Source organism: Gasterosteus aculeatus, chromosome 13 (genome assembly GCF_964276395.1).
Source record: "Gasterosteus aculeatus chromosome 13, fGasAcu3.hap1.1, whole genome shotgun sequence".
In the NCBI taxonomy this organism is placed as follows: domain Eukaryota; kingdom Metazoa; phylum Chordata; class Actinopteri; order Perciformes; family Gasterosteidae; genus Gasterosteus; species Gasterosteus aculeatus.
Window position 1 is genome coordinate 8,769,321 of NC_135701.1, and position 26,799 is coordinate 8,796,119.

General features: G+C 43.4%; 2 protein-coding genes and 1 long non-coding RNA gene across 13 annotated transcripts in view; 1 reads left to right on the top strand and 2 right to left on the bottom strand.

Annotated features, from left to right (window-relative positions):
• The window catches only part of ccser1 (coiled-coil serine-rich protein 1), a 100,168-nt gene extending 99,640 nt beyond the window's left edge, over positions 1-528 (bottom strand). The window contains exon 1 of the mRNA XM_040195023.2: positions 267-528. The gene's annotated coding sequence lies outside the window, so the exon portion shown is untranslated. The remainder of the gene's footprint in view (positions 1-266) is intronic.
• Positions 529-1,172: 644 nt separating this feature from the next.
• Positions 1,173-25,463, bottom strand: trim36 (tripartite motif containing 36). Of its 11 annotated transcripts, none has more exons than XM_040195030.2 (14): positions 25,222-25,451; positions 21,089-21,323; positions 18,390-18,419; positions 15,258-15,601; positions 14,437-14,583; positions 13,601-13,696; positions 12,060-12,197; positions 11,718-11,833; positions 10,934-11,055; positions 7,188-7,305; positions 6,879-7,084; positions 5,058-5,241; positions 4,540-4,653; positions 1,173-3,916 (listed from the first exon to the last, which is right to left on the bottom strand). In XM_040195030.2, the coding sequence occupies exons 1-14, from the start codon at positions 25,282-25,284 to the stop codon at positions 3,556-3,558; spliced, it is 2,274 nt and encodes a 757-aa protein (XP_040050964.1). In that variant the 5' UTR covers positions 25,285-25,451; the 3' UTR covers positions 1,173-3,555. The 11 variants fall into 11 exon arrangements, with proteins under 11 accessions (XP_040050964.1, XP_040050960.1, XP_077943513.1 ...); XM_040195026.2 differs by having other exon boundaries at positions 18,354-18,419; positions 21,077-21,323; XM_078087387.1 differs by lacking the exon at positions 25,222-25,451 and adding an exon at positions 22,318-22,512.
• LOC120830408 (uncharacterized) lies at positions 16,468-19,660 on the top strand. Its single transcript, XR_005713903.2, has 3 exons — positions 16,468-16,673; positions 18,362-18,445; positions 19,438-19,660. It is a non-coding gene; the product is annotated as an uncharacterized LOC120830408 (long non-coding RNA).
• Positions 25,464-26,799: the final 1,336 nt, after the last annotated feature.

Sequence of the window (26,799 nt, forward strand, 5' to 3'; positions counted from 1 at the left end):
CGGCAGCTGTCAAACCCAAACGTCAACAACGTCATCAACCTTAAATCCAGACCAGCTAGCCGGGTCAACAGCCGCCCGAACCGAGAGAGAGGAAGCTCTGGCGCTAACGGCCGCTGAGTATTCAGCCATGAAACGACGCGGACAGCTTCCCTCGGCCGGTAAAGGTCGTCGGTGTTCAGGGGAGGGAGAGGGCGGTGTAGGTGTAGCAGGTTCACCCGGACCGGCTAGCAGGCAGCGGTACAAACCGTCGGTTGACGTTACGTTACCTTGAGCGGATTCCCGGCTCCACCGACGACCTGCGCAGGACAGCGCCGAGGACGCGGCTCCGCTCGGTGGTCACGCGGCTTATTAGAACCGATAAGAGAGGATGTCGCGAAGCGTACAACGGAGCTGAACCCGCGCTGAGGTAGTAGCTGTGTGTGTGTTGCACTGACGCCGATATTACGCCTTAGTGACGTGGAGGCTCGTTTCCGCCTTCCTCTCTTCCGCGTTGCAACGACATGCCGTGTGTGCGCGCAGTGTGACGTAGTCCTCCTCCTCCTCCTCGTGGATGGAGGAACATGTCAATATTTCTGTGGCTAAATCCAGAAGTAACTCAATTCCTCTCAAATGGCTCTACATATGAAATTAGTGCTAATCTCAGAGCCACTTGTTCTAATTTGGAACTTTAACATGAGATATACATGAATTCATTTATGCAATAATCACTGCAGAGATTAGTCACCATAATACAATGACTGGCATGAAAAACCGCATTAGGCCTGTTAAATGACACCAGGGTTTACTTGTCATTTTTGCGAAACACTGCAACAGTTCATTAGTCAGATTTATCAAACCCAAATTAAAAAAATTCAAAAGCATTAAAATTGACAAGTTTTTTTTAAAAGCACTAGCTTTATTTGGATGAAATCCCCCACAGACATTTATGAAGTGTATCACTTCCCAGGAAGCAGAACATTTCCACAGCTTTACATACAGAAATCCACATGCACAGCAAATCCAAATCCACTAGAGAAAACCAAGAGACGAACTGAGTCACCAATTTAGCGTTCAGAAAAAAATAAAGTTCACTAGTCATGTAGTGTTTGAACTTTGACGAGGAAAATTTAAGACCACAAAGTAAACCAATTTGATTACAAATTGTCTTGAGGGGCTTGCGTTTGTCCAAACACTTTTTGCAGCCAGTTTAATATTGCACACACACACACACTTATTATGCACACAGGCGCCTGCAGTAAACGGCTGCTTACATGCTACACAGTGCAAGTTTGGAATAGGATTGAGTGTCAGCCTGCTACATATTTGGTTGTATATTCTTTCAGGAAAAGCAGGCTAGGACGCATTTTAATTTAAGATGGGATTAGAAGTCAGGATTACAAGCATTTTATCATGATAACTAAAACCTAGCTGTGAAACAAACCAACATTCACATGTTCATTCCAGCATTAACAGAAATACATTGAGATAAAAATAAACTGAATTTAGCCAATTTATGCATAGACATGTTTTAAAGACGATGTTGAAACAGTCTATTTTAAATGCAGTCACAGAAACCCTATTTACACATTTTAAACTGACAAATGTTTTTGTCCAGCTGTAAAAGCAGAATCAATTAAATGCTTTAACCCCAAAAACACACAATGCCCTCTACACGATATAACCAAAACATTTGAACATATTTATCAAAACACCACAAACAAAGCAGGAAGAAAAGGTTAGTACCATTTGAAAAGCCCGCAGCTGAATATCTGCCAATAAATTTACACCAATAGTGATACACATCTTTCAAGTCCACAATTTTTAAGATGTACTTTATTTCACTTAAAATAATATACTCTGAATTAACATGTACATGAAAGTTTAAGCAAACATTAATAAAAATAAAATAAAAAAAACAATTTACAAATCGGACATTAAAGAGAAGGCGGAGGTGCCGAGCCGACTGCAAATCCAACCAAACTCGTTTGTGTGAGCAGAAGGTACAGCAGTAAGGTTTCCCGGGCCCGATGGATAGAGGTAGGTAGCAAAAGGCCCCCATCAGGGCAGGAAACCCGAGAACACAGCCATTCCCCAGTCCCTGCAGAAACCTAAATGCACACGACCGTACAAAGAAAAGATGCAGTACACGTCTGTAGAAAAACCCAGCAGACTGTCTGTCTGGTGAGCCTGCTTGGACATGAATATCTGCGCTGATTTAAATCAAAGCCAATCAACTACTTATGTGATCTGTCTGATAGCCCATCTCCCTGTGACGTACCAGTATTCTGCACCTCATGCGTCTGCGCTGCAAGTAAACTGGTTTTCATAGTAAAAAATAAAAATGACTATGTACCAAACTGTTTGTGATAGTACTTTTTGTAAGAACCTGAAGCGTTGTGTTTTTAAAACCGTTCAAGGCTGCTAGGCCACAGATTGGTGTGTTGCACCCAAGTCAGCGCTGCGACTTTCAACGCGCTTTGGCCGTTAGCACCTTTGCAGCAGTGGAACAGACGTTGACGACAAGTACACAGTGTTCAGGTACCTGGCTGATTTTAGAGCGAGCAAGTCACATTCAAAGCTGTGCAAACAGTGAGAGGCTGTAAAATCCAAGTAACTACTCCAGGATCAACGTCGATGGTGGTAAAAGGAGAAACGCTTCAGAGTGTGACGGTCAATGTGAGACATTAATGTGCCTACAAATGTTTAAAAGTGAAGAAGCAAGTAGGTAGTGATCAAAACGGGATGAATGTTAAGATTATCGTGACACGCTTCATTCATGATATTGTGCAAAAACAGCTGAACATAATTGTGACAAGGAGGGAAGGACGTGTTTTCAGTGAGCAGGTGGGGAGGAAAAGGGGAACTATAGTAATACCGGTTACAACCTTGACACCCATGTCTGTGACAAACAACCTACAATAAAAACTTACAGTATTGATGCAAAGAGTTTTTTTATAATGCTTGTGCAACGACTGCTTGCTAGAGCAAAGAGACCCATTTCCTTAAAAATAAAAAAAGGCACAAAGGCACTAGCTTTATAGTAGCTACGAGGCTCTTAGGTCCACCACCATTACATCTAAACTTATGCTGCTACTTTTGCACACAGAGCCAAAAAAATAAAACTTCACCCAAAAATGAATCCTTATATTAATTCATGACCATGTATTCCTGGCAAAATAGGACGAGTACGTGTAAACACAAAGGCATTTCATGTTAAAAAGATTTAAAGTAGCTCAGATAGCAGATTCTACTATATTAACAGCTAATCATAGCGGACAATTAAAAGCAGGTCAAATGTAATTAACAGACATTGGTATGTAGAGAAGATCTTTCACATACAAACGTCTGAAGACCTTTGTATGAGGATACTTCTACTTCATACATTGTAAATAGGTCAGTCTCTGGCAGAGAGCCCACTTAGGACTGAAGACCCTGATCACATCCGCTTCATCTGATCAAAAAAAAAAAAAAAAAAAAAAAAGATTTTGGATCATACTCCATCACCCTGTCATTAAAATCTACTCTTCCTAGAACTGAAGATGCAGCTCCCGACGCATCTACTTCCTCCACCTCTCCTCAGAACGTCAGTCTCTTAGCGGTGACAAAATCCTCCAGTTGAACCTTGGCGCTGCCCATGAGCCCGAAAGCCGGATACATCGTTCCCGAACAATCCACCTGCCTCTCGTAAAGGCACCGCATGGTGTCGGCGTCGTAGAAGAACACCCGGCTTGCGTCGTAATCCAGGCACACGCCCAGGCGCTGCGGCATGGGGAGCACGCGGCTGCCAGGGTCGCCAGACGTGGCGCCCAATGTGGAGGATGAAGAGGTCTTGGGGATGAAGAGTTTGCCCATCCCCAGCGTGAGGAGGGTGAAGGGCTGGGAGAGCTCGTAGCACGTGTCCTCGCTGCCGCTGTCGTGCCCACTGTCGTGGTCATACCTGAGGGCGAGAGGAGAGAAGGTGCTTACGGCTTGTACCAAACATTTTGTGAAACCAAGAAGCACAATCCTGTGTAAAACTAATGATGCAGCAGAATATAAATTTGTAGTGAAGGCATCTGATTTTACGATTACTACAATTTGAAATCACAATGTTTCTTTTTCCAATTAACCAAAACATGCCTATATTGAGTTAGAGACATAATTTAGAAACTGGTATTAAAGATAATTTTGTTCATCTACTTTTAAGGTTTAACTAAATAAAAACGCAACCTCATATGACATTGCCTTGCATGCATTATGTAATGACCATAGAACTGAAACGTATTTGGGTAAACCAATGTGATTCTTTACATGAGCTGATCCAGTGAGAACGGCAGGCTTTGTCTGAGTGTAAGCGCTTTAAGAGTTCACTCTGGTTCTCTTACGTCACTGGATTAGGTACGACTCAAACACTCATCTCTGTGCTGCAATTGTTTGCATGCCTTATAGTAGCAGCACACTGATAACATGAAAATATATTTATTATTACTACATTATTCTTTTCTTTATCAATTGACATGTAAAAGCAATTGATAAGAGACCAATTGCCAGTGCGCGTAGACAGCCTGTCTTTGTTCTTACCTCGGGCTGCTGGTGTCTCTGGGATTGTGGAACCATTCGAGCAGCTTTGAGTCCGAGGCCACTCCAACTTTAACCATGTAGGAGTACGGCTCCACCTTGAAGGCCCAATAGTGTCTGCAAGACAAATGCAGCAGGACTGGACATGAGAAGACCCGCTGATTGCATTTGTCCCGTGACACCTGTGGTGCAAAAATCTGGTGGCGGCTGATAAAGACTATTATAAGAGAATGGTGGTTAATAAACCCACCACCTCAAAAATAGTTTATCAAATATTGTTTCATCTTTGATTCTTGAATATTTCATATGCAGACATGATGTAGTTACAGGTCTAGTTTTGCACCACACTGCCTGTGATTAGTCATTCCTGCCTAAATTTAGCTCTGGATGATGTTTGTGCAGCCGTCCTTTAGAAGTCAAACAATGAGTCCCTCCTGAACGCCAAGTTGTAATTGTGCAAAGCAAATACTTCTGGAAACAACCTTTGTACAAAGTCTCTGGGTTGTCAGTTTTTCACATACCTCCCCTGAGAGATGCCTGTGTCCCCAATTATGTAGTCCAGGCCAATGTAGCTGCCCGTCTGCACCCGTTCAGCTGCAAGAAGGAAGGCCATGCTCGCCACGCTCTCCACAGCGTCCCGACGCTTGTTCAGGATGAGGCGATCCGTACTGAAGCCACACTTGTCACTGAACAGGAAGCCAAAAGCTGCGGACAGACAAGGCAGAAAAAAAAAACACACTGGTTTAGAAAAGGTAGGTGGGGAAGGGGAGAAATCCAAGGGTAAAAGTTGTCAGATAAATAAAACTTGAATGGAGAAAAAAGCGATTTTCCCATCAGGTAAGATTTAGAGCGGTGTAGGGGACAAGAGCGGCCAGATGAGGGCGATGTAGTACAATGCTGACGACCCAAGCAGAGACCTACTTCAACATCTCACCATGAAGCCCTCATTTCTTATGTGCAGCTGCCACTTACATCCATCATCTGGGTTCAATCAACCGCACTCTATTAATAGTTTATGGGCCAGAGGCTACGATTACCATAATCCACCATACATGTAGGCTGACATTATGCATGTTCACTCAACCATCCCAATCTGAGGTAGACACTGGGGAGGAACCAGCCCACTTGCATGTGTCTGGGGTCCTCCTAACAAGTAGGCTATGATGATGATGGCAGTGGAACGCTGCCTGGACAGACAACAACGGGCAGCTTTATGCGAGGTCAGTTGGGATGTACGCTTACCGACAGCCATCTTGAAACGCCATGTCAGAGACTTAAGCCTGTGGGTGCTAAACAACTTGAATCTAATAACTAAAGGGATACTTCATGTCTAATAGTCAAAGCATACCAATAGCAACTTCCTAAATTAGAATCCAATTAACAAGTAAATCTTTTTTTTTTTTCTTCTTTTTTTTTTTTTAACAGAGCGAGGACGTTGCAGCAAACGTGACAAACTGCGTCGCTCAACCTCGACCAAAACCTGAAATCGGAGTTCACGCAATCCTCATATTACCGGTTTAACATGCAAGCTTCCTGCTGGGCTTTAAGGAGCTGAGAGATCCAGCTCAAATACACCCTGACAAAGACAACCAATTGAAAGCACCGGCATCTTTAAAGTACTTTTCATTTAAAAAAAAAAAAAAAAAGGTTTTAAAAGGGTATGACTGGGGGAAAATAAGCAGTTTATTCACAGTCCACTCATGCTTTGTTGGTAGTGGTGTGTGTTTTCCATAGTTAGTTTTGTCCGCTCACTCTGTCCTGAGAGGTCACCTCATTACTGACGCAGTGAATCCATCCACTCAGTCTTAAACGAACTAGAGACCACAGGAATGTGGAAGCTCCAATCACAAGTGACCTGCCTTGTGTGGGACACACATCAAAGAACAGCCGTATCATAGCAGAGGAGCAATTGATGAGTCATGTGAGCAAGAGGCTCATTTGGGGAGGAGGGGGCTAAATGAGTAAACGGTTTAGACTATTTGACAATACTAAAAATCCCACAGTACGAACAGTCAATGCAAGGTTTCCACAAAGTGAGGGAATGATTGCTCAGCAGAATTGAGGTTTAATAAATTCCACCTTGTGCCCATCAGGCAGGACAGAAATTATAACAGGTCTCTTTGGCAAGGTCTGCACAACACCAAAAGCTGTTTCAGCAGTCCAAAACACAAAAGCCATTACCATGGTGATGGTAAAAGACCACTGTGCTTCTACCTCCATCATGAACAATGCACAATTACATATTAAAGCAGTGAAGTATTTGTCATCTGATAATCCTTCAAAAATTAAAAATATACTCAAACACTCCAACGCACTCGGGGAAGTAAAAATGTAAAACTTACCAGGTGCAGGCGGTGTGTGGAAGGTGACCTCAGGGCTGTGGGGGCTGAACATGGAGTTCCTGCAGCTTCGGACCCTGAAGGAGTACAGGCTGTCAGGGTCCAGGTCACTCACCACAGTGCTGGGACCGTACACCTTGTCTGTAGTCCTCCAGCCCCCACTGTCCTCACTGTCCTCCTGGGACGGGGACTTGTTCGGGCCCCCGAGTCTGGAGAAAGGAGTGTACATAGTAAACATTTTGACTGGGAGAATCTAGCTCATCTGTGGAGCGTCCACTCTTTATTCACTGTAGTTTGTGTGCGAGCACAAACCTGCGGTACTCAAGCATGTGGTGATCTGTAGGCAGGTGGTCATCAGACAGCCTCCAGAAGATCGAGGCCTCATTATAGACTCTGCTATTGGACAAGTCGATCAGAGGAGGGTCTGGAACTGCAGGAAGAAAGTGAAATACCCAGATAGTAAACCGTGAACCAAAGACTGCCCGAGGACTGTCGGCATGGATCATCCGCTCATAAAGTAAAACAATCTACAATCATTTTGTAAGAAATTCAGCAAATAAAAACAAGGCAAAATAATGCATTAATGAAAAAAAACTGCAGTACTAAACATAAACAGAAGGAAATTCCAGTAAAAGCTCCCGTCTTAAGCGTGCTTAGTAAAGTGCTTCAGCTCAATATCTGGTTTAGGCAAATGCTGCAGTGTTGGTCAGGATCAGGACAATGGACAAGACTCTTGCATAATGGCGCCAGTTAAGAGGTTCAGACTGCCTCACTGCCAGGAAATTCACTTTGTAAACCCTGCCCCCCTCACCCCTCCACCATGGCCTTCTGACACCTTCACACACTTTAGTCTCTCCCACTCCCCCGTGCCATTTGTCTTTTTAGGCTCTCTCTCTCCCCGCTTGGGGGTTATAAAGATTCCCTGTGAAACTGTAGAACTCTGTCTCATCTTCACAAGCCACTTCTCAGCCATCGTCCAACAAATCCACTCGATTTTCCCCAGGAACAGATCTGCATTACCGAAACCATGTCGGTCATTTCTCTAAGCGCTAATGTAATAATTAAAACGCATCTATTGTCCTGGTCTCTTTTGTAATAAGTCTCTCTCTCTACCCTTTCTCCTTCATCTTATGACATTCCCAGTCCTTCTGTTGAGGAAAACACGCTTCAGAAAAGATTCCCCTCGCTGACCAATTTCACCACCAACAACACAGTCTTCTGCGCCCAAGAGGATAAACTTGTGTCTCCAAAGTCTATTTTCTCCAAGGCTCAACCTGCTTTCAGGAGCTAGTATCCCGCCTTAGCCTGATGAACTAACCCACCATGTTGGTATCCTCTACAAGTAATGCAGGATTAAACTTGATGAGGCGTTTCAGTGCCGACTACATTTTGAAGGTGTCTTTTGACACACAAAATGGATGAAAAATAGTCTTTATTTGTCCATTGTTATCTGGTCACCACTAGTAAGTCAGGGACACTCAATAGCTTTCGTGGCTCATGTAAGAACACCTTCATGTTTAGAAGACAAGTAAGAGTTGCCACATCGCATTATGAGAATAATCCCCATTATATGATTTACACAGAAAAAAATAAATCAACCAGGAGCGATAATAAGCCTTGTTTTAGTCTTTTTATGACAGATGGACCAATAGGCAAAAAAAAAAAAAAAAAAAAACAACATCGGGCCGTCGGCCATCAAACACAGCAGGAAGCAGTAAAAATAAATTCAGTGACACAAATTTAAAAAAGGAAAAACAACTGATGGTCACATATAGTTAAGGCTGCTGCCAGATCGACAGACAGCAGCCAACCAAATTACACAGCAGGGAGTTACTCTACATTCCACAATTGTTAGAGGACTAGACTCTCCGCTCACCCAGATCTCCAAAAGGATATTTATCCAATAAAACTGACTGGCAGTGGAAAAGTATGAAGCAATGTTTTCAGCCTGACATTTTGTGAAAACTCATTTTAAAAAAATGAAAGCTCATTTCCACTCGACAACAGTCGCTCACATTCTCTCATGAAGCAAGAGGTCAAGATCTGCAGCCAGTTTAATACGAGAGCACAAACACGCCGTTATCCAAGAGGGAAATATGGGACAAGCAATGAGCAGCGAGCTAAACCCCAGAGGAAAGACTGCTACCATTCATACTCAAAGCCTCACAGTGGCACACTAAGTGTTTTTTCTATGACTTATCAGGACGCAATACACTCCGCAATGACTAAACATATTAGCAATAGCTTTACTGTCGGCTAAAACAGATTGGAAAATCAGCCTGATGTGTTTTTAGTCTCCTCTATAAGCTTTGTGTTCAGTGAGTTTTTTTTCCCACTGCCAAAACGTCAAATTAAATTACCGGCGTGTATTAATGCACCTGAAGCTTCTTTTCACTCTGAGCTCCGACTAAGAGCATCAGTAACTCACACAGGATCCTGTGTGGATTAAAAAGACCATCAATGTAAGTGCCACCAGCCGGATTGATTTAGAGTCTATCTATTTTTAGAGTTTACCTTCTATTTTCTGCAGTGTGGAGATTATCAAGTCTAAAGAGGCAAACCGTGAACATGCATGTTAAAGTAAGCCCCAAACCTCAATAAAAAATTAAAAAAAAAGGTATCTGGTATCGTTTCGCCAAAAAGAAAATGGTTGAGGTAGATTTGTATCCACTGAACATTTACACAGTGGGGTGTTTGATGTGCAGCGTCAACATTGTAGAGACGACAAACTACATTCATTAAATTCCTTCCCTTATAAAAGGTTAATGAAATAAGTCCATATTAAAACAAAGGACTACTTACAAAAACTGAAATAAAATAAAATTCAACAGCCTTCCAAAAATGGCCCAATCGAGTGACTTCTCAGCTTTGCTTAGTGCCAGATCAGGTGATTCAATTTGCTGCATTCCATGCAATGTTCCTTATTTTAATATACATCTTTCTTATTTGTAGTATTTCTTCCATTAAACTTGACCTCTCATATACTTTCTAAGTTTAATTGGTTTAGTGATTGTCAATCAGTTTTCTTTAAATCACTTGTACACAAAGTGGTCCATTTCCAGTGTATAGCCAGTGAGTCTACACAGAATCAACAGTTGGCCTCAGTGATGAATCATCACTGATTTTAAACAAGCCAACAGGGCCACAAACTCGCCAACGGCCACGGAGACAAACGCCTGGCGTTCCACTTGAGGGCTGATGGCTCCACGCCATAGAGACCTCAGCCCTCGTCGTTGTTAACTTTTAATAACCAACATTTTCTGGAAGCCCAGCTGCCGCTTTTCAACAGTTAACTTTGTATTGGACGGACGGTCTTAGCATTTAACGGGAGGACCCCAAAAAAACTGTCTGGCTAAATAAGACCAAAAGAAAAAAAACCTCACACACTCAGAGACCAGAAACCACCACTCAACAAACACGTCTCAATCCCCAAATCCTATCGTTCAGTGTATATTACTCATTTTTTAATCTGTCCTATAACTTTATACTGAAATAGTGAGTAATAATCCCGCCAAGTACCAGTTCAATGAAAATAGCACGTGTCCCATGTACCTTGGGAAACTTCCATCCCAGACTTTTAAAGCTTTTGTAGGTCAGGACCGGAAACAAGCTTCCTAGAGCAGTTAAACGTACAATGGGTAGCCTACAGATGACCTCCGACCTCTGGTACAGCATAGTTTACTTGGCTGTGCATGTGATTGACAGGTAATGACATTCAGCCTATTCTGACCAAGCAGATACTAAAATGCCTGGCTTTAAGGACAAGCTCATTTTGTTCAACTAACCTTTGCCAAGCTGGCAAGCTTTGCCACCGTCTAGAGACACAATGTGTGCAGACACTACAGTGGAGCAGTGTACTGCGAGAGAACAAAACAGGCATCAAACAGCCAGAAAACATGTCAACTGTTACATTACGCTTTAAAAACAAAAAGGTTTTGTAAAGAAAACAAGTTCTAAAATGTTGAGTGTTTAGTTTTAAATCTTGTACATGGGGAAACTTAATGAGGCCATCGCTCAATATCATCTGCCACCACTTAATATAAATAAATTGGTTGTACCTCCACCAAAGCACATCTCTTTGAGCAGAGTTTCCTCTTTGGATGTGTCCAGCACAAACTCGTCAAAGCAGGGGTCAGATGCAGGGTGGAAGGTCCTCAGAGACTCCGTGGCCTTCTGGATCCTGAAAACACAAAGTAGACATAAAATAAATGTAATATTTAATAGGAAGCTTATTTTGAATACAATGAAATCACTAATGTGTGCTGCACCATTTCTATAAATCAAATCATGTACTCATGACACTCATTTGGGTAGGTGTGTCTATATTACATTTGTTTTTGTAACGGAAAAGGGTGCTTGATGTACAGGCCCCAGCGGAATGCCAGAGAGAGTGAAAAGGTTTCTTAATTATCCAAAGCTTCTAATGGAGATCAATTAGTCAGCTTAGAGCAGAAGATACAGTGCTGACTCGACACTGCGGCAAAGTTCTTGCCTCGACTGCCCTTGCCTTTGGTAACCTCTGTGCATGCGGCTATATGCGTTTCTGACACACTTCACGCGTAATCCGATTGATGCTCAACACCAACAACTCTCTCGATCCCACGAGAAGGCCACTGGGAAACTGGGCGGGACGGCTTCCGTTATGTTCGGTTGCACATGTCCCCTACAGTTCCATAACATTACTTTATCTGGACGAGCAGCAATTCAATTATAAACAGACCATTTAAGTTAAAACATTAACGGCTTGGCCTGACTTTCACTAATAGACATGTAAATACCTTCAGAAATATAAAACAAATGGCCATTACACCCTTCATCGAAAATGACATCACTGACATCTACCTGGTATGCAGCTGCTTAGCAGTCTGTACAAAGCACGACTGATCCGTCTCCTTCAGCACCTCCTGGGCGTAGCCCACCAGACCGCTGTTCTCCAGCATGCCCTGGTACTCTTCCACCTGGGACGTATATTCAAAACGCCAGAGCAGTTTAACATTTGGCTTGAAATAAGTGGCATCCTCAGAAAAACAAAATCTCAATATAAAATGGTCAGTTTCACCCTGAAGCAGATATCAAAGAAGACTTTTCTTCTTGTCATACTTGTGATGAAAGCACAATTTTTCAACAGCATTTATAAATAGAGGATCCGGTGTAGAAGTGAAACAGAGTGCCGATCGTTCATACCTGAACCTTCAGTTGGTCCAGGCGTCGGCTTCTAGACTGTTCGATGGACTTTAGCATCTCTGACTTCCTCTCCTGCAGAGTCTCAAACAGGTGCTCAAAGTGCTCGTTGGCTTGACGCTCTGCTAGCTGTCCATTTTCCTTTGAGAAGATGGCTCATTTTGTTATCAGTTAGTAGGAAGAAAAATGTATTTCTTCAAAAGGTCAGAGTATTGAGTCTGTAAGCATGTTTTTCTCCTCATATTCCATCCAATACTAAAGGATGGAGGCAGTAGTTTAAGGGCTCACTGTATTAGTTGATTAGCGACCTCATGTTTGTTTTACGGAATTAAAACTGGTTTGACAGGTGTTTCTAAACACAGGAGTTGAATACACAGTCACGCCCATTCTGAGGAAACAGTCAAAGAAGCTTAAAACGGTCACATTACACAAGTATACAAAGAGACAGATTAAATGACACAAAAAGTGCTAAAACCAAGAGAGCATCCAAACGCTTCTTACAAAACATCAGAAGCACAGGAGCGTTGAACGTTCTTTTAGGACCAGCATCGAAGGGACAACAAAAAAAAAAAAAAAAGAAAAGGGAAGGACATGTAAACGGGAAACTAGTATGCAAATCCTTTCCTTCCTTGTTTGCATACTGTTTGTTCCCCAAACAGTCCCTCATTCGTAAACAGAACAACTTGGCAGACTGCTTTTGTGAAGTGATAAACATTAGTATAATTTACAAGACGACAACACAAGTTCATTCCGCTTTCTAGAAGTACATTTGAGCAGACAAAATGGATAAACAGTAGGGGTGGGGAAAAAAAAAAAAATCAATTTTTCAATTCAGTCTCGATTCAGAAGTTAATAATCTGAAGTGGGCGGAGCCAGTCACCATGGTCTCTACACCTGGTTACAAAGTCTTTGGATTGGCCCGAGTGACTCATTCACACAACTATAGAAGCCCATTTCCGCACTAATGTAAGGGGATAAAAAGAAATTATGAGATAAAACGTCAAAAAACGAACGCCCCCCCCTTCGGTAATCTTAGTGGACCGTAGACGACAACCAGCTACAAACATCATGATCGGCACATTAAGAGCAATGCGTCCACCTCGCAGACCGGTCCGTCAGTCTGAATCTCTTGCCAACTTTACCGAACTATGGAGGAGCCTGCGCATATCTTACCTCATTATTTCGATTTTCCAAAAAGTCGATCCGTATTGAAAGTTGGCAAGATATTCACAGATTTGGACTTTTTTCTGTTATTTTACAAATATGGACTGGTCTGAGACTTGTATTTGTGACAAAGGTTTTATTTTCCTCTTATAAAAAAATTAGAGAAGGTAATTCATCGGTTGATTTTCTTTAATTATCAAATAAAGTAGGAAGAGATTAGCAACCTCTGAGTAGCAAACTCAGATTTGAGAAAATCGAGATGCATCGATAATCGTTTTATCAGTTTAGAATTGATAATCGGTTTAGAATCGAATCATGAGGTGCCAAGAGATTCCCACCCCTAATAAACAGGACTTTCGTCAGCGTGACTCAGCGCTCACCTCGGTCTGATTGATGAGCACCTCGAGATCAGTAATCTGAGTCCTGACCTGGTCCTCTTTGCTGATGAGGTAATGGATACTCTTGGCCAGCTTCTCCTGTTGAAATAAGATCAGCCACATAGAAACACACACACACACACACACACACACACACACACACACACACACACACACACACACACAATGGCATGATTGATGTGCCATTTGAAGGAAAAGGGCGGGATTAATCAATTTAGACTCCTTGCTCACATTCTCAAGCTTTGACACAGCGTTTTCCTCTCATCTTATATCATAGTCACAGCTGCAGCTACTCAGGTCATGTCCCGCCCCCATTTCAGATCCAAAAGAATATGACTATTGCTGTTGAACGCAACGCCATCTACTTCCTGGCAGACAAAGCATTCCAGAACTGTTCAGGACATCAGATACATCTTCCAACGATTTGTAGAGACAATGCACACAAAATACCAGGGAACAAACAGTCATTAAATATTTAGCACCATGGTGTTTGTTTCAACACAGACAGGCAGATTAAATTGCACACAGATTCTGCCTCGACTTGCTGAACCACTCTGCTCCTGGTAGCGTCCGCGCCACACAAGCTGAATCAAACAGTTTCTAATGTGTGGATCAATCTGTAGACCACACATGGAACAAATACGCTTTAACCCAGTTTGCCAGTCGGGTTTCAGTTTATGGACATTGCTACGTTAAAAAAAAAAAAAAAAAACTAAACTGAACAGACACGCCACTAGGCACCAAAGACAGTGGGACAGCTTGATCCTTTACATCCTAAGACAGTGTTTCATTACACGAACAACTCTAGAATTTGGTACCTTGAGGATCTTGTAGGCGCTGCTCATGGAGGTGACCTTGTGGTTGGCGTGGGATCCTCCCAGCTTGCAGAGGTGACACACGGGTCGTCTGCAGACCTCACAGTACATGTTCACCTTCTCCATCTCGTGCTCTGGACACATGAGCACCTGGCACAGTCAACAGAACAAGGAGTTAGAATTCAAGACAAAATGAATCGGTGCACAGTTGACATTTTTACTTCTACAGTGATCAAACTAGCTGAAGTGAAACAGGAACATGGTCTGAACTTTGCAAGAATAAGCACCTCGCTGTGAGCCATTTCCTAAAAAGGTTCCCTTATTTACTGCCAAGATTCCAACTCAAACTTATCACAGGAAGGATTTACCAGTTGGATAAAAAGGGATTGGACAGAGAAAAGCAATTATAAAGCCAGTTTCCAATCAGGCTTCAAATATTTAAAGCATTCTAAAGACAATGGTCCAGATTGGGAATTCCAATCAATTTCAGAGCCACGGGAAAGATTGAGAAATCAAACCAAATATTATGTGTAAAAATATATGCAAACAAATACTCATAGAAAAGGTATGCCCTGATTACAAGGGAAAAACTAGCTATGGAGACATTCCACCATACAAGAAAAACATCCCAAAGCTCCCCAGACAGAAAAAAAAAATCTATACATGCTGAAGTGTACTTTGGACTCTTGTGACAACTTTACTCCCAAGCAATGTTCGTAGTCAACACAGTCAAGTCTTGTTTGTCTTAAAGGAACAACAGATAAACAGCAAGGGGGGAAAAAGCCAGATAAAGCCTTCACAAGGCAATGATGGACGGTACTTGCCTTGGGCCTAAAGTTTGTGGTGGGACCAACGTACTCGTGCTGAGCTTTGGGTGTGCCCCATGGGTGGTGCAGCTTGAAGCACTCGTTACAGAAGCTGGCCTTGCAGTCCATGCAGCTCTTTGTAGCCTCCTGCTGCGGCGGCTTACAGATGTTGCACGTGATGGCGACGGCCGCGCGGGCGGCCTGGCGGTAGCGCTCGACGATGTTCTCCAGGGTGAAGTTGCGGAACAACATGCTGATGCCGCGCTCGCCGAGGTCGATGTCGTGCTGGCAGCCCGGGCACGGGATGGCGGTTACCCGTGGAGTCACGGAGCCTCGACGCCACCCGGGGGAAGACATGGAGCCTGGAGGAGAGCGGAGAGATCGGCGAGTGAGAAAAGATCCGACTTAATGTGGGTTCATGGCTTTGAGCCCCCAGGTTTAAATCTCGTCTGAGGCGCTATTTTGACAGGCGAACAATAATGTCCTTTGACTGACCATTACAATGCAGGCATAGTTTAAGAGTCAAATTGAGGGGCTTTGAAATGTGTCAGCACCCATTTGAGTTGCTCACATTCTGGGCTGAAATTCACTGAAGCAGCATTACATCATCTGCATGTCTTGCAAAGTATGATCTTAAGGAAAATACCTTTGATAATACATGTAAGCAGTCATAAATAGGGCCTCATGAGTCTCCCTTTGAGCTTTATTTCCATAATGACATGAATGTATGCAGGAAAACATCAGTACAGGGAATGTATTGGCTAGTTGTCATTACAGGGAAATAAGTCCAGGAAGATACTTTCCAAGATTACTGGGGCGAGTGAAGACGTATGAGATGGTCATAGGGGAGGATGGCGTCATTGGAGCTCAGAGAAGCCGAGTAGTCAATGTTTAACTACAAGTCTTTTAACAAAGAGGATGCAAGTGCACACAATGAGCTGGACAACTGAAATAATTACCTTTTCCTAAAAATGAGTTATCAGGAAATGTATTTTTTTTAAAGAGTCAAGCACTGGAACAGAATTACAAAATGTGAAGTAGAACAAACAAAATTTGAAATTAAAAAAAGTCCTTTCATATCAATAGTCCAGGTTAATGCATCACTTATTTTCACATGACAATAAAATCAAAACTCTTGAAAGCAGTCTGCTTTCAGGGGTTTCTCACAACATTGTGCTTGTTATCGAGGCAGCTGCATCGCAACAAAGCAGCAACAATTCACAGGGTCACAGCACAGAGGCAAGCAGTGGGGAATGCAAAACTCAAAGCGCCAGCAAACAGACGTCACTATACGGGAAAATAAATGACAAAAACAAAAGTATTGCTTCACGTTTCTGGGGGACAGGGGAAGCAAGGAGTGCTGGATTTATCTCAGTACGCAAGCCAGTATTTCCACTTCGTTTCCAAGGACCTGAAAAATCAAACACTCCTCAGGTAAGCCAAATACAGGAGCTTTAGCAAAACAAAAGGTGCAGCTGAGGGAAAAGCAGTGGCAGAACAGAAGACACAGACTAGGTGATACGTGTAGCCATGATGTGCATGAAGTGTGACGGAGTGATGCGAGCTGGACTGAGGACGGGCTTGTGCAGGGAGTCTGCTGCCTAGAGACCCAATTACTGAGCCTTGATAGCAAAGGACTCATGACCCTTCAAATCTGAAAGCAAAGGACAAGAGGCGTCCTAAACATCGCAGGAGGGACGTTGGGATAAACAACTTAGTCCAACGATGAAGGCGACATGGTCCAGTTAGGTGAAATAGGATGAGAAGTTTTACTTAAACCAAAGAACGGTGATGGAGAGTGAGCGAATGAATTACTATGATTCATGTGTAAAACTGCACACAACTCCGGTTCTGTGGACAGAATGGCAGGTGTTGGGGAACAGGAGGCAAAGAGTGAGTGCGCCCGTTTATTTGTGGATCTGCACAGGGACGCAGGAGGCAAAGGGAGAAACGGACGAGTCATCGCTGAGCCAAAGGGTGTCGCTCCGCTGCACAAATCTGACACAGCAGCTTGAACTGATGCAGCATTTGAGCTACATTTAAATTAGACTGTTAATGTGATCATGGCTGCACATAGTTGTATTTATTTTTTACCTGTCAGTTTAGTGAATCATGTGTAGTACCCAGGTACAGTTTCTGCTCATTTCTAATGAACATAAATCTGAAGCCCTGTTTGATTAGGCTTGTTAAATACTCCCGTTTGAAATGTTCATTCAGTTGCTGCCCGAGAAAGACTAGTGATGTGATCTGTATGAAGATCAAATTGTTTTCGTTGATGCCACATCTTCATTGTTTGCTGCTCTTTTATTTCATTCGAGTTAGCCTGTCAATACTAATACGAGCTATAAAGAGAAAAACTCTTACAAATATCCACTGAGCACATCAAATAGTTGCGTTAACCAGCCGTCATCTGACAAACAAAACTGGGATTTAGTCTTTTTTTACCTGCGATCCACAGAGCGATTAGAGGTAGGCTGAAACCAGTCTGCATTCTTATCAAATGTTCTTCAGATACTATTAATTATCATAATCAGTATCCTAAAGGCAAAAATACAGTCAGTAACTCTACTTTTGGCAAGACCAAACACGTAGCTCAGAAACAACGGTTCTGCATCTCCAGCATCCAAGCAGCTTTACTTGCAGACATTTTTTAATGAAATCCTGAGCTTGGCTAGTGTACAAATTCCTGTCCCACGTCAACTCCTAGGAAACATCCTCACCCCCCGCACAGATTTTAGTCTCGACTCCTTTCAATTCCTTTATGTCACTTGCCAAGTCCTCCGATTCTCACCTCTCCTACACTCCTTTTTGTGCACGTCAACGCAGCTTTGAAAAGGGCAATTTAAAATTATTTTTTTTATCTGCATTTAAAATAGTCAGATTTATTTTAAATTCAGTGGACATTTTTAAAAGGGTTCAAAGTTGTGAGATTTCAAATTCAATATTTTTACCCGGGCCGACAAGCTTGAAAACATACTAATATGCAGCAACTAAATGAAGATCGGCCCAATCAGCGGTCTGTATGCAGCTTGAGTGGTCGTGTTGACAGGGCTGAGGTAGACTAGTGAGGAAAAGGTAGAACCAAACCAGGTTTTCTAGTAACTCTGTACTCACTACCACAGCTACTCAAAACACGGAGCCCCCGTCTACCTCGACTTCCAAGCGACCGTCGCACTGTGGCTGCAAGCAATGAACAGAGAAGTGAGGTGAGACCAAGAAAAAAAAAAAAAAAAAAGAATCAATGCATAATGTGAAATGATGTGAGAAAGTTTGTTTTAAACATGACATTTGAGAAACAAAGTAAACTGAAGGCAAAGTCCGGTAATGCAGGTCAGAAAGAAAAACTAAAGTGTTTAGAATATGCATACAACACGTGAACAGTTAAAGCACAGTTAACTCTTGATCTGTGCACCCATTTACAGTTTAGGTTCAAAACAAATCGTTCAGAACTAGTAAGATAGTCTAGGAATAAGAAATAAGTTAATTATTGTCCATTTGCTTTTTAAATTAAAAGGAAATCAGGAAAGGAGTATTTTTGAGATACATGCTAATTTCCTTTCTTGTGACGCTGGACTCCGCAGACAGTTGGCTTGGCTTAATCAGCATTAAGCAAAACATTTAGTGTCACTCTGAAGGATAAAAACTGCACATCAGCATTACTACTACGCTACCATGAGTCAGCGTCGGGATCGTTCAACTAGATACAACTTTGTTGATGACTTCATTAAACCCCTCCCATTGGGAGCGCAGTCCGTAATCATGACGCCTCATGTTAAAAATAATCTGGTAACACTTTTTTTTCTACCAATAAAAGTGAAATGGATGGAAGTCAGTTAGATACAAGATTTATATTGACAAAACATTGACATACATTACATCAGTAATGGCGAAGAACTTTATGCTAAGCTAACAGTGCACTGGCTGTAGCTTTATATTTAGCGTTCGTAACCAACCACCAACTGGAGGTCAGAAAATATATACAAGCATGAATATTGGCTTTATGTAAGAGCACTTGTCAAGAGTTAGCTGTTGAACATTAATACATCATGTGCAGTTTGGCAACAAAAAGTGGGATGAAGTTGAGAAACAATGCCGGTGAAGTTCTATTGGCATGCACAGCAGCGGCCTGCCAAGCTGCACTTATAAATACAGCCGTAAGTCTTTCCCCTTCATCTAATCCCCCATTCGTTCCTTACAGGCAGGTCGCATCACCGTGGCTACGAATGATCTGATCTCCCGGCGATGGAGGAGGTTCCCTGAAGGACTTTGTTGTTCGGTTTGAGTTAATGTGCTGATAAAGTAATTTGCAGTTTCCCTAAATATACACTCACTTCGTGTTTTGTAATCTTTGGATTAAATGCCTTTAAAAAAAATTAAAAAAATTGAACAAACTGGAATAAAATGCAGTTTTTAAAAAGCACTTTGAGTGAATCAATGCATAATAAGTAGGAATTAGCGTATGACAGACTTGTTCACGAGCTGGTTTTCAGCAAAGCGCAAGATTAGTTTACCTAAAAAGCAGGATTTTAGTATTTCCCGCCAGTGAAGAATGAACTCTTTCAGGTGTAAGAGGGGAGTCTGAATGAGGCGGGCTGTGCTCGAGAGCCCGCGCTCTGGTTTGGAACCATCAATGGCTGAATGGCTCCCAAAATAATCAGCTCACCTCACTGTGGCTCTGAGCCCTTTTGGCATCTTTGCTAAATGGATACCAGTTTACACCAAATGTCTCATAGTATGGGCCATTGATTCATACATTTCATGTGAGCCAATTCTGACTTTACTAAATCCCTTCATGTGTCCCAAAAACACACTGTACTCGTTATGATGCAGTGGTTTTGTGTCAAACAAGTTCTGCCCCAATTCCGTGCAAAATGCTAGACAGCGTTAATCATTTCTATGCCAATGTAAACGTTTCACATTACTCTAAATTAACCTTCAAAAGCTAAAGTACCGAACTCAGACAAAACCTAAAAGAGACGGCATCTTTATCAGAGGCATGTAGCCTGCAGCTCGGAGGGAGGGAAGGCAGCGTCGTGTCCCACCACGCAGTTTAATGTCTGGGACATTGACCCGCTCAAGATTGAACTTGAAAATGTTGTGACGAGTTAAGTCAGCTACCTCCAGCGCTCAAGAGGGCCTCGTCAACGCGTCTTTCCTCGTGGAAGACAAACCTACAGACAATATTACATCAGAGCTGTAAAATAAGGAAATCCTTTTCATGTTTGTTTATCTAGGACAAGAGAGGGAGGGACAGTATCCGCCACACTAAAATTGGACATCATACAGTAATGGCCATTGTTTGGTCTTGCTCAGAACTTCCATCAGCTCATTTACTCTCAACCTTTGATCTGCATTAATAAAGACTTGCTCTTCACAGTGAAACTACCCTTTGTGTTGGTCTGGCTGTCAAACATTGTATTTGTATTACACATTTCCCCATTTGAGGGAAACATAACTTTTTGTTCTTTAAATGACACCTGAACCAACACCTGAATCTAAGGTATTGGAGGAAAACAATTTACAGGAAGTTGGCAGAGACTGATGCAAAACTTTTGCAGTTTCACTTGGAAGCCGTCCCAAACGCCCCGAGATGCACTTAAATAGTTGTACTTCCTGCTCAACGATCATTAGCTTCCATCCGCTCATAATCAGGCTGCCCAACAGCATAGCACGAACACCTCGCTAACTAACACCTCAACAACCTTTTAAAGACAGTAATGGAGATCCACGTCGTTGCACTAATCTCCACGCAATAAAATTGTTCCTGCACAGAACACATTCAGTAGATCTGAAGAGAAGAGAAAAAAAAAAAGAATCTGATATCTTTGGCTCCTTACCCCGAGACCCACCTGATCTCACTAGCCTGTCCAGCCTCTCCATGGAAGGGGAGGGCACCCTGGACCTGGGGCTGCCCGGCAGGGAGCACTCGGAGCCGGCATCAAAAGAGTCCTCATGGTTGAGCATCAGCAGCTCCCTGACACACTTGTGGCAGACGCTGTGCTGGCAGGGCAGGATCAACGGATGGGTGAAGAGCTCCTTGCAGATGGGGCAGATCAGCTCCCGCTCAATGTTTTTGATCGGGACCTGGTGGAGAGAGAGAGAGAGAGGGAGAAGACGGGATCACTGGAAACTGCCACATAGGCACTAGGAGTTTGGCGCTCGGGCACAATCACAGCTGCTGTGGTCTTTAAAAAGATACTCCAACGTGAGACGAGCGGAAACAAAAACAACAGAAGGCATCACGGATCAGTCTGAAAAAAAGGGCTTGGCAACGTCACCAGAAGAAAAGGATACAGCTGTCTTTGATTCTAACAATAACCTATTATTAGGACATTTCAGATGCAGCTATAATAGGTTCCTTGTTTGCACTTTAAGCTGGGAAAATTACATTTTCCTTTGTTTGAGTTGTGGAAGAACGGATCTTAAAAAAAAAAAAAAAAAAAAAGAAAAGACAAAGCTGGGTACAAGTGCAACAACGTCCAGCCGCGGTGTCTCTAACGCGTTTGATACAACGATACATTAGTTACATAAGAGAGGATTAAGTTCATCTAGCTAGATATAGACAAAAGGGAAGAACGCGACTCCCGCAGCTCACTTTTTCACATTAAAAAGACGATTAAAAAATAAGTTTCTGCGAGTCCAAAGAGCGCGCGCCGGCTGATTGGTTAATGTCCTGCAGGTGGTGCGATTAAAAACTGTTCAATAAAGTCCACCGAACGGCCACTTAGTGAAGAAGCCTCCGCACGGAGACAATACCCTTAAAGATAAGATGAAAGTTCAATAACAGGCACAAAAAAAGACTAGTCAGCGTTCATCCCCAGTTCTGCTCAAAGCGAATCGCTCCATTAACAACATATAAAAGTATAAACAACGGCTGGAATCAGGAATGAATGAAGGAACACGCGCTGGAGGCAGATTCGGGCTCCACTAAAAATGGCCAACGTGTTACAAAGCCCCCCCTGGGTCACTTCACGTGCACGCTGCAGCCCCCCAAAACAACGACGGGACGGAATGCAACACAACAAAAACAACCTATATGTACGTTTTCAAACCGCGGCTTCTCTCTTCTGCAACTCACCGAAGTGGAGCTTCTGCGCCGCTTCTCCGCGGACATGCTGAGCGAGATGAAGCCCACCGACGGGGACCGTAAGCGGGCGGACTGTGGTTGCGTTCGGGCCAAACAGGGACCTCTCGGTACCGCGGGCGAAGATGCCGGCAGCGGAGCTCTGAGTGAATTTAAATAGAGTGACGCGGGCGGGCCGACGCGTGGGGGTGGAGAGAGACGAGGGGGAGGGAGGGGGGGGGGGGTCTCCATAGGAACTGATGCTGCCTTCACGTGCCGCTCGTAAACTGTATCAGGGAATGACTTTGCATCGTCGCCTCCGCTTCAATCAGAGTGAATGAGGGTCGAGGTTGGTCACGTGACAGTTTGATTTTGATTGACAGTTTAAAGCTAACGTGCTCAAACGACAGCTGTCGTGCGGATGTGTTAAGTCTGCTCAAGTCTGCTAGGATGCTAAAATGTGTTCATTTGCACTGAACAGAAAATGCAGCCGAGGCGTATTGGACATCTGAAGTTTATTAGTAGTATTGATCAAATTAAAATCTGAAGGGAAGTCAATGTCATTGCCTGAACATGAACGTTTGTGAAGGATTTGTAGAGATGTTTCAGACTGGACCAAAGTGATGCACTGACCAGTAGCGCTCCCTCTACACCGAAATAGACCTAATTATATCTCTCCATTCAAAACAAATCACGTAGAAAGAAATGGACATAAATGTAGACGAGGGAGGGAATTGGGGAGAAAGTGTCTTCAGGCTGCAGATGTATCATTCTTGACCTCATAGCATGAAAAACATTGTGTGTTTTACAATGCAAACAGACAGGGGGTTCGCGGTGTCATCAACTTCAATTTAATTCGCTTATAGAGTCTAACTATCAGTCTGTATTTTAGCTCAGACTGACAGCTCTCAAAGGCCTCCCAACACGTTGCTCTGTGTTTTTCTGAAAGACAAACTGGTTTTCAAATCCCAGCGGTGTGACAATGGGCTTCTGTGGTGGGCCATTAAAGCCCCAATGTCTATTAATGCCTAGTTTCCTAGTTTCAGGTGATTTATGATCTGCTAACCGCCCGCTGCAGTGGTCATTGATGAGGTCTGCAGTTCATTATATTGGAGTAAAGGGCCTCCATAGCAGGTCAACAATACTTTGGTTTAAGCACTAAATGGACCATGTAAGAGCTTTCTGGGGAGAGAGCTGTGTTATTTTTAGGGAGAACACTGTGCAGCAGAACAGAATGATGTGGAACAAAAATGTTTGAATTACCACCAAGCAGAGTGTGCACTGAAGGCATCTCGAGGACTGTTGAGTCATTCGCTTTTCCAACTTGGTGGCAGCAAACCAGCAGCTCCACAGTATCAAACACCCTGGAGGTATAAGAGAGGTTCCATCTATGTCTACATTTCAATCCAATATCTAGATCTATATCTTTCTGCGTTACCGGAATGTTCTGTGATTGGAGCCTGTTGGGACCAACGGGGCCCACGGGAGTTGAAACCATCCAAACGGCTCTGTGAAATCCTCCGTTATTTTCTCTAAAGTCAAAATATTTAAAGTGCTGGCTACATGTGCATTTGCAAATGGGGTTGCAACAAAATAGTTAAGAATTTCAGAATATTTGTATTTGAAAATTGGATTTTGACAGACTATATATTTCTGACTCAGATTCGCTGAATATGCAGTAAAAACAGTTCCACAAAGCTATTGTATAATTTAAAAAATGTTAATATGTTTGGTCACTCTCTTGTTGTATTATATTTTAACGTAGCATGAAAAAGACCCCGTTGTATGTTTGATTATTATTATTTTTACACAGAGATCAGAGTAAACCTTGTTGTTCATTGTGCAAGGCAGGCTGATTAAATGTCAACAAATCACTGAATTCAGTAACCGTATCTGCAGTCTGCTTTTTCTTTTCTTCAATCGACACATGAATCACACACACACACACACACACACACACACACACACACACACACACACACACACACACACACACACACACAGAGTTAATGCTTGGCTGCATGATTGCGTGAGCAGAGATGCATTTCAACACAATGTGTGTCAATGTAAAGACCCCCTCACGTGGACACGCACACCTCGGTAACCCAGTGCCCCGTCTCACCACACAGCTGCTGCCAAGTGTCCCACATATTGACAGGAGCGGGTGATCTGCCTGCAGCCCGAGCTCACTACCGGCAGCCACCGGATCCTCTAATCAAGCTCTTTACGCTCACGTTTTCCCCCTCTAAGAATAGAAGCCTATACGCCTTCAAGCCCCCGGCCTTGACCTAAAGAATTCAATAGAACAGAGATGCGCATCTGCTATGAAGTTCTATGAAAGAAAAGGGTCATACCTTCTTATGATGTCGAAGCAGAGACTTAATAAAATGAACAGAACAGGATACAATTTATATATATAAAAGGACTTTTGAAACACATATTTAGCATGGAAAAATACAGAATCCACAAGATAGATGGATAGAGAGACAGACAGGACAAGATCCAATAGAACAGATAATGTATAATCATAAATTATAATAGCAGGAGAAAGTAGAATAGAACCTAAAATTATATCAATGGTTAATATATCATTTAATAAACTAAATAGGTATCCGTTTGAGACACAAGCCTTACGTTGTGACACAGCATTGTGTGTGCAAATAGACAACTCAATCACAAAAAACTCCACATCCATCAGTTACAATATCTGCACGAAGAGTTAAATATAACACAACAATAATATTGTTTTTAAAAGAACAGAACAGAATAGAAGAGAAAGAGCTAGAACAGAATGGGCATTGGTGTGTGTGTGTGCAGCATCTCTCCGGCCCGCCGCCGTCGGAAAGCATGACGACGGACACACGGCTGCTGTCAGACACGATGCATCATTAACACACACATCATGCAGGTCGGGCTCACCTCGCCCCGCTCGATCCGCTCCACGATGCTGGCGAACTCCGTCATGTCCTCTGAGTCCGACATGGTGACACACAGACGCCGCTGCGCCGAAACGGGGACGTGTTGAAAATGTAGGAGGAGGAGGAGGGAGAAAACAAACGCGATCAAAAGCTCCACAGCATCACAGGGGCGGTGAGGTGAGAGAGAAGAGCCGCTCCTCACACCACATCATCACCGTCCTCTCTGCTCCCTCCCCCCGGCGCCAGGTTCATTTTAGTTTACCTCATCTTGGAGGGAAAACCCCGCCCCCGCCTCCTGGTTATAGGTTCTACTGTAGCATCTCCCCCCTCCTCCTCCCCCTCCTCCTCCTCCTCCTCATCCATCGGCGGCGATGTCTCCGCTCACAGAGCTCTTTGTGCCCTTCTGCGCTGTTACACATCAATCCGTTTTATTACTTGTAAATTATCGTGATCGTGATGGGAGATTAAAAAGGGCAGAAAGGTTTTTTTTTTTTTAATCGTTTAATGTCGCGTTCTGTCACGTTGGGCATTTACGCACGGCCGGCAGCGTGCCCGAGTGCGCATGCATTGCTTACATTTGCTCATTGTGACCCAAATATGTGACGGCAGCTCTTGACTCGCATGGCAGTCTTTTCCTGCGCTGGGCGGATTGATTCCATCTTGAAACACTCAAACAGAGGCCTATATTTTACGCATGAGCTGGAATCGGAGGCGACTGTGACGTGGGGCCAGATTAAGTCCCCGTCTCTGTATTTTTTTTTCAATTCTTTTTTGCAGGCAATGCCACTTGTTCCGTGTCACCAGATGGCCGCATGGCTTCATGCAGACATATTCCACCCCATTGAGCACATGGAGAGGGGGGGGGGGGGGGGGGGCGCAGACGATGCTTGGCACAGATATTAACTAATTTACTCGCTGTTTCCTGAAGCGGGTTTACTGCAGTGGAATTCAGATTTGCAATTTCATGCATATCAGAAAATCTCAGAACAACCATTATTACCTTGAAATTGGGTCACTTTGCCAATGTCTTTGTAGCCCAGTTCTAATCTTAGCAGTGCTCTGCTCTCAATGACCGTGACCTCCCCGTGGTGGAACTAGGGGAAAGGTCAGCAGATTATACCAAAGTGCTCAGGACCCATCATCATCTGGGACACGTGGAAGTATGTATCACATTCCGTGGAACAACGGGGCCCCCGTCCTTGAAAACAAGTGCAGCCTGCTTGAAGGGGCCTCGCTACGAAGTGACGGCGCTCGCAGGTCAAGTGGCAATATCCATGCGTTCTATGGCCTCCTCAGGGGACTCGGGGCAAAAATGAGAGCAGTGCTGCATGGGCTCAATGTGTGGAGGTGGCACTCGACTGCCCGATTAAAAACCCATAAACCACACTGCATAATCAATCAAATGCATTGATTGGTGCGTTTCACCGAGCAGAATTGATTCAAGTTAAATAACTACAGAGAAAGCATGCTGTTGAATGAGCACATACGAGCACCGGGCGGCTTGTGGATGGTTGAATATGTCATTCCTATCACATGACGCAAAGGGGTGGAGCTCCATTCAGGACAATGATGTAAGCAA

Bases quoted from the DNA above. Each gene is read 5' to 3' on its own strand.
- trim36 (XM_040195026.2), bottom strand. From the start codon at position 25,284: ATGTCGGACTCAGAGGACATGACGGAGTTCGCCAGCATCGTGGAGCGG. The intron at 21,324-25,221 runs GTGAGCCCGACC...TCTCTCCACCAG, and splicing joins AGCGGATCGAGCGGGGCGAG to GTCCCGATCAAAAACATTGA. The intron at 4,654-5,057 runs GTATGTGAAAAA...TTTGTCTTGCAG, and splicing joins ACAGGCATCTCTCAGGGGAG to ACACTATTGGGCCTTCAAGG.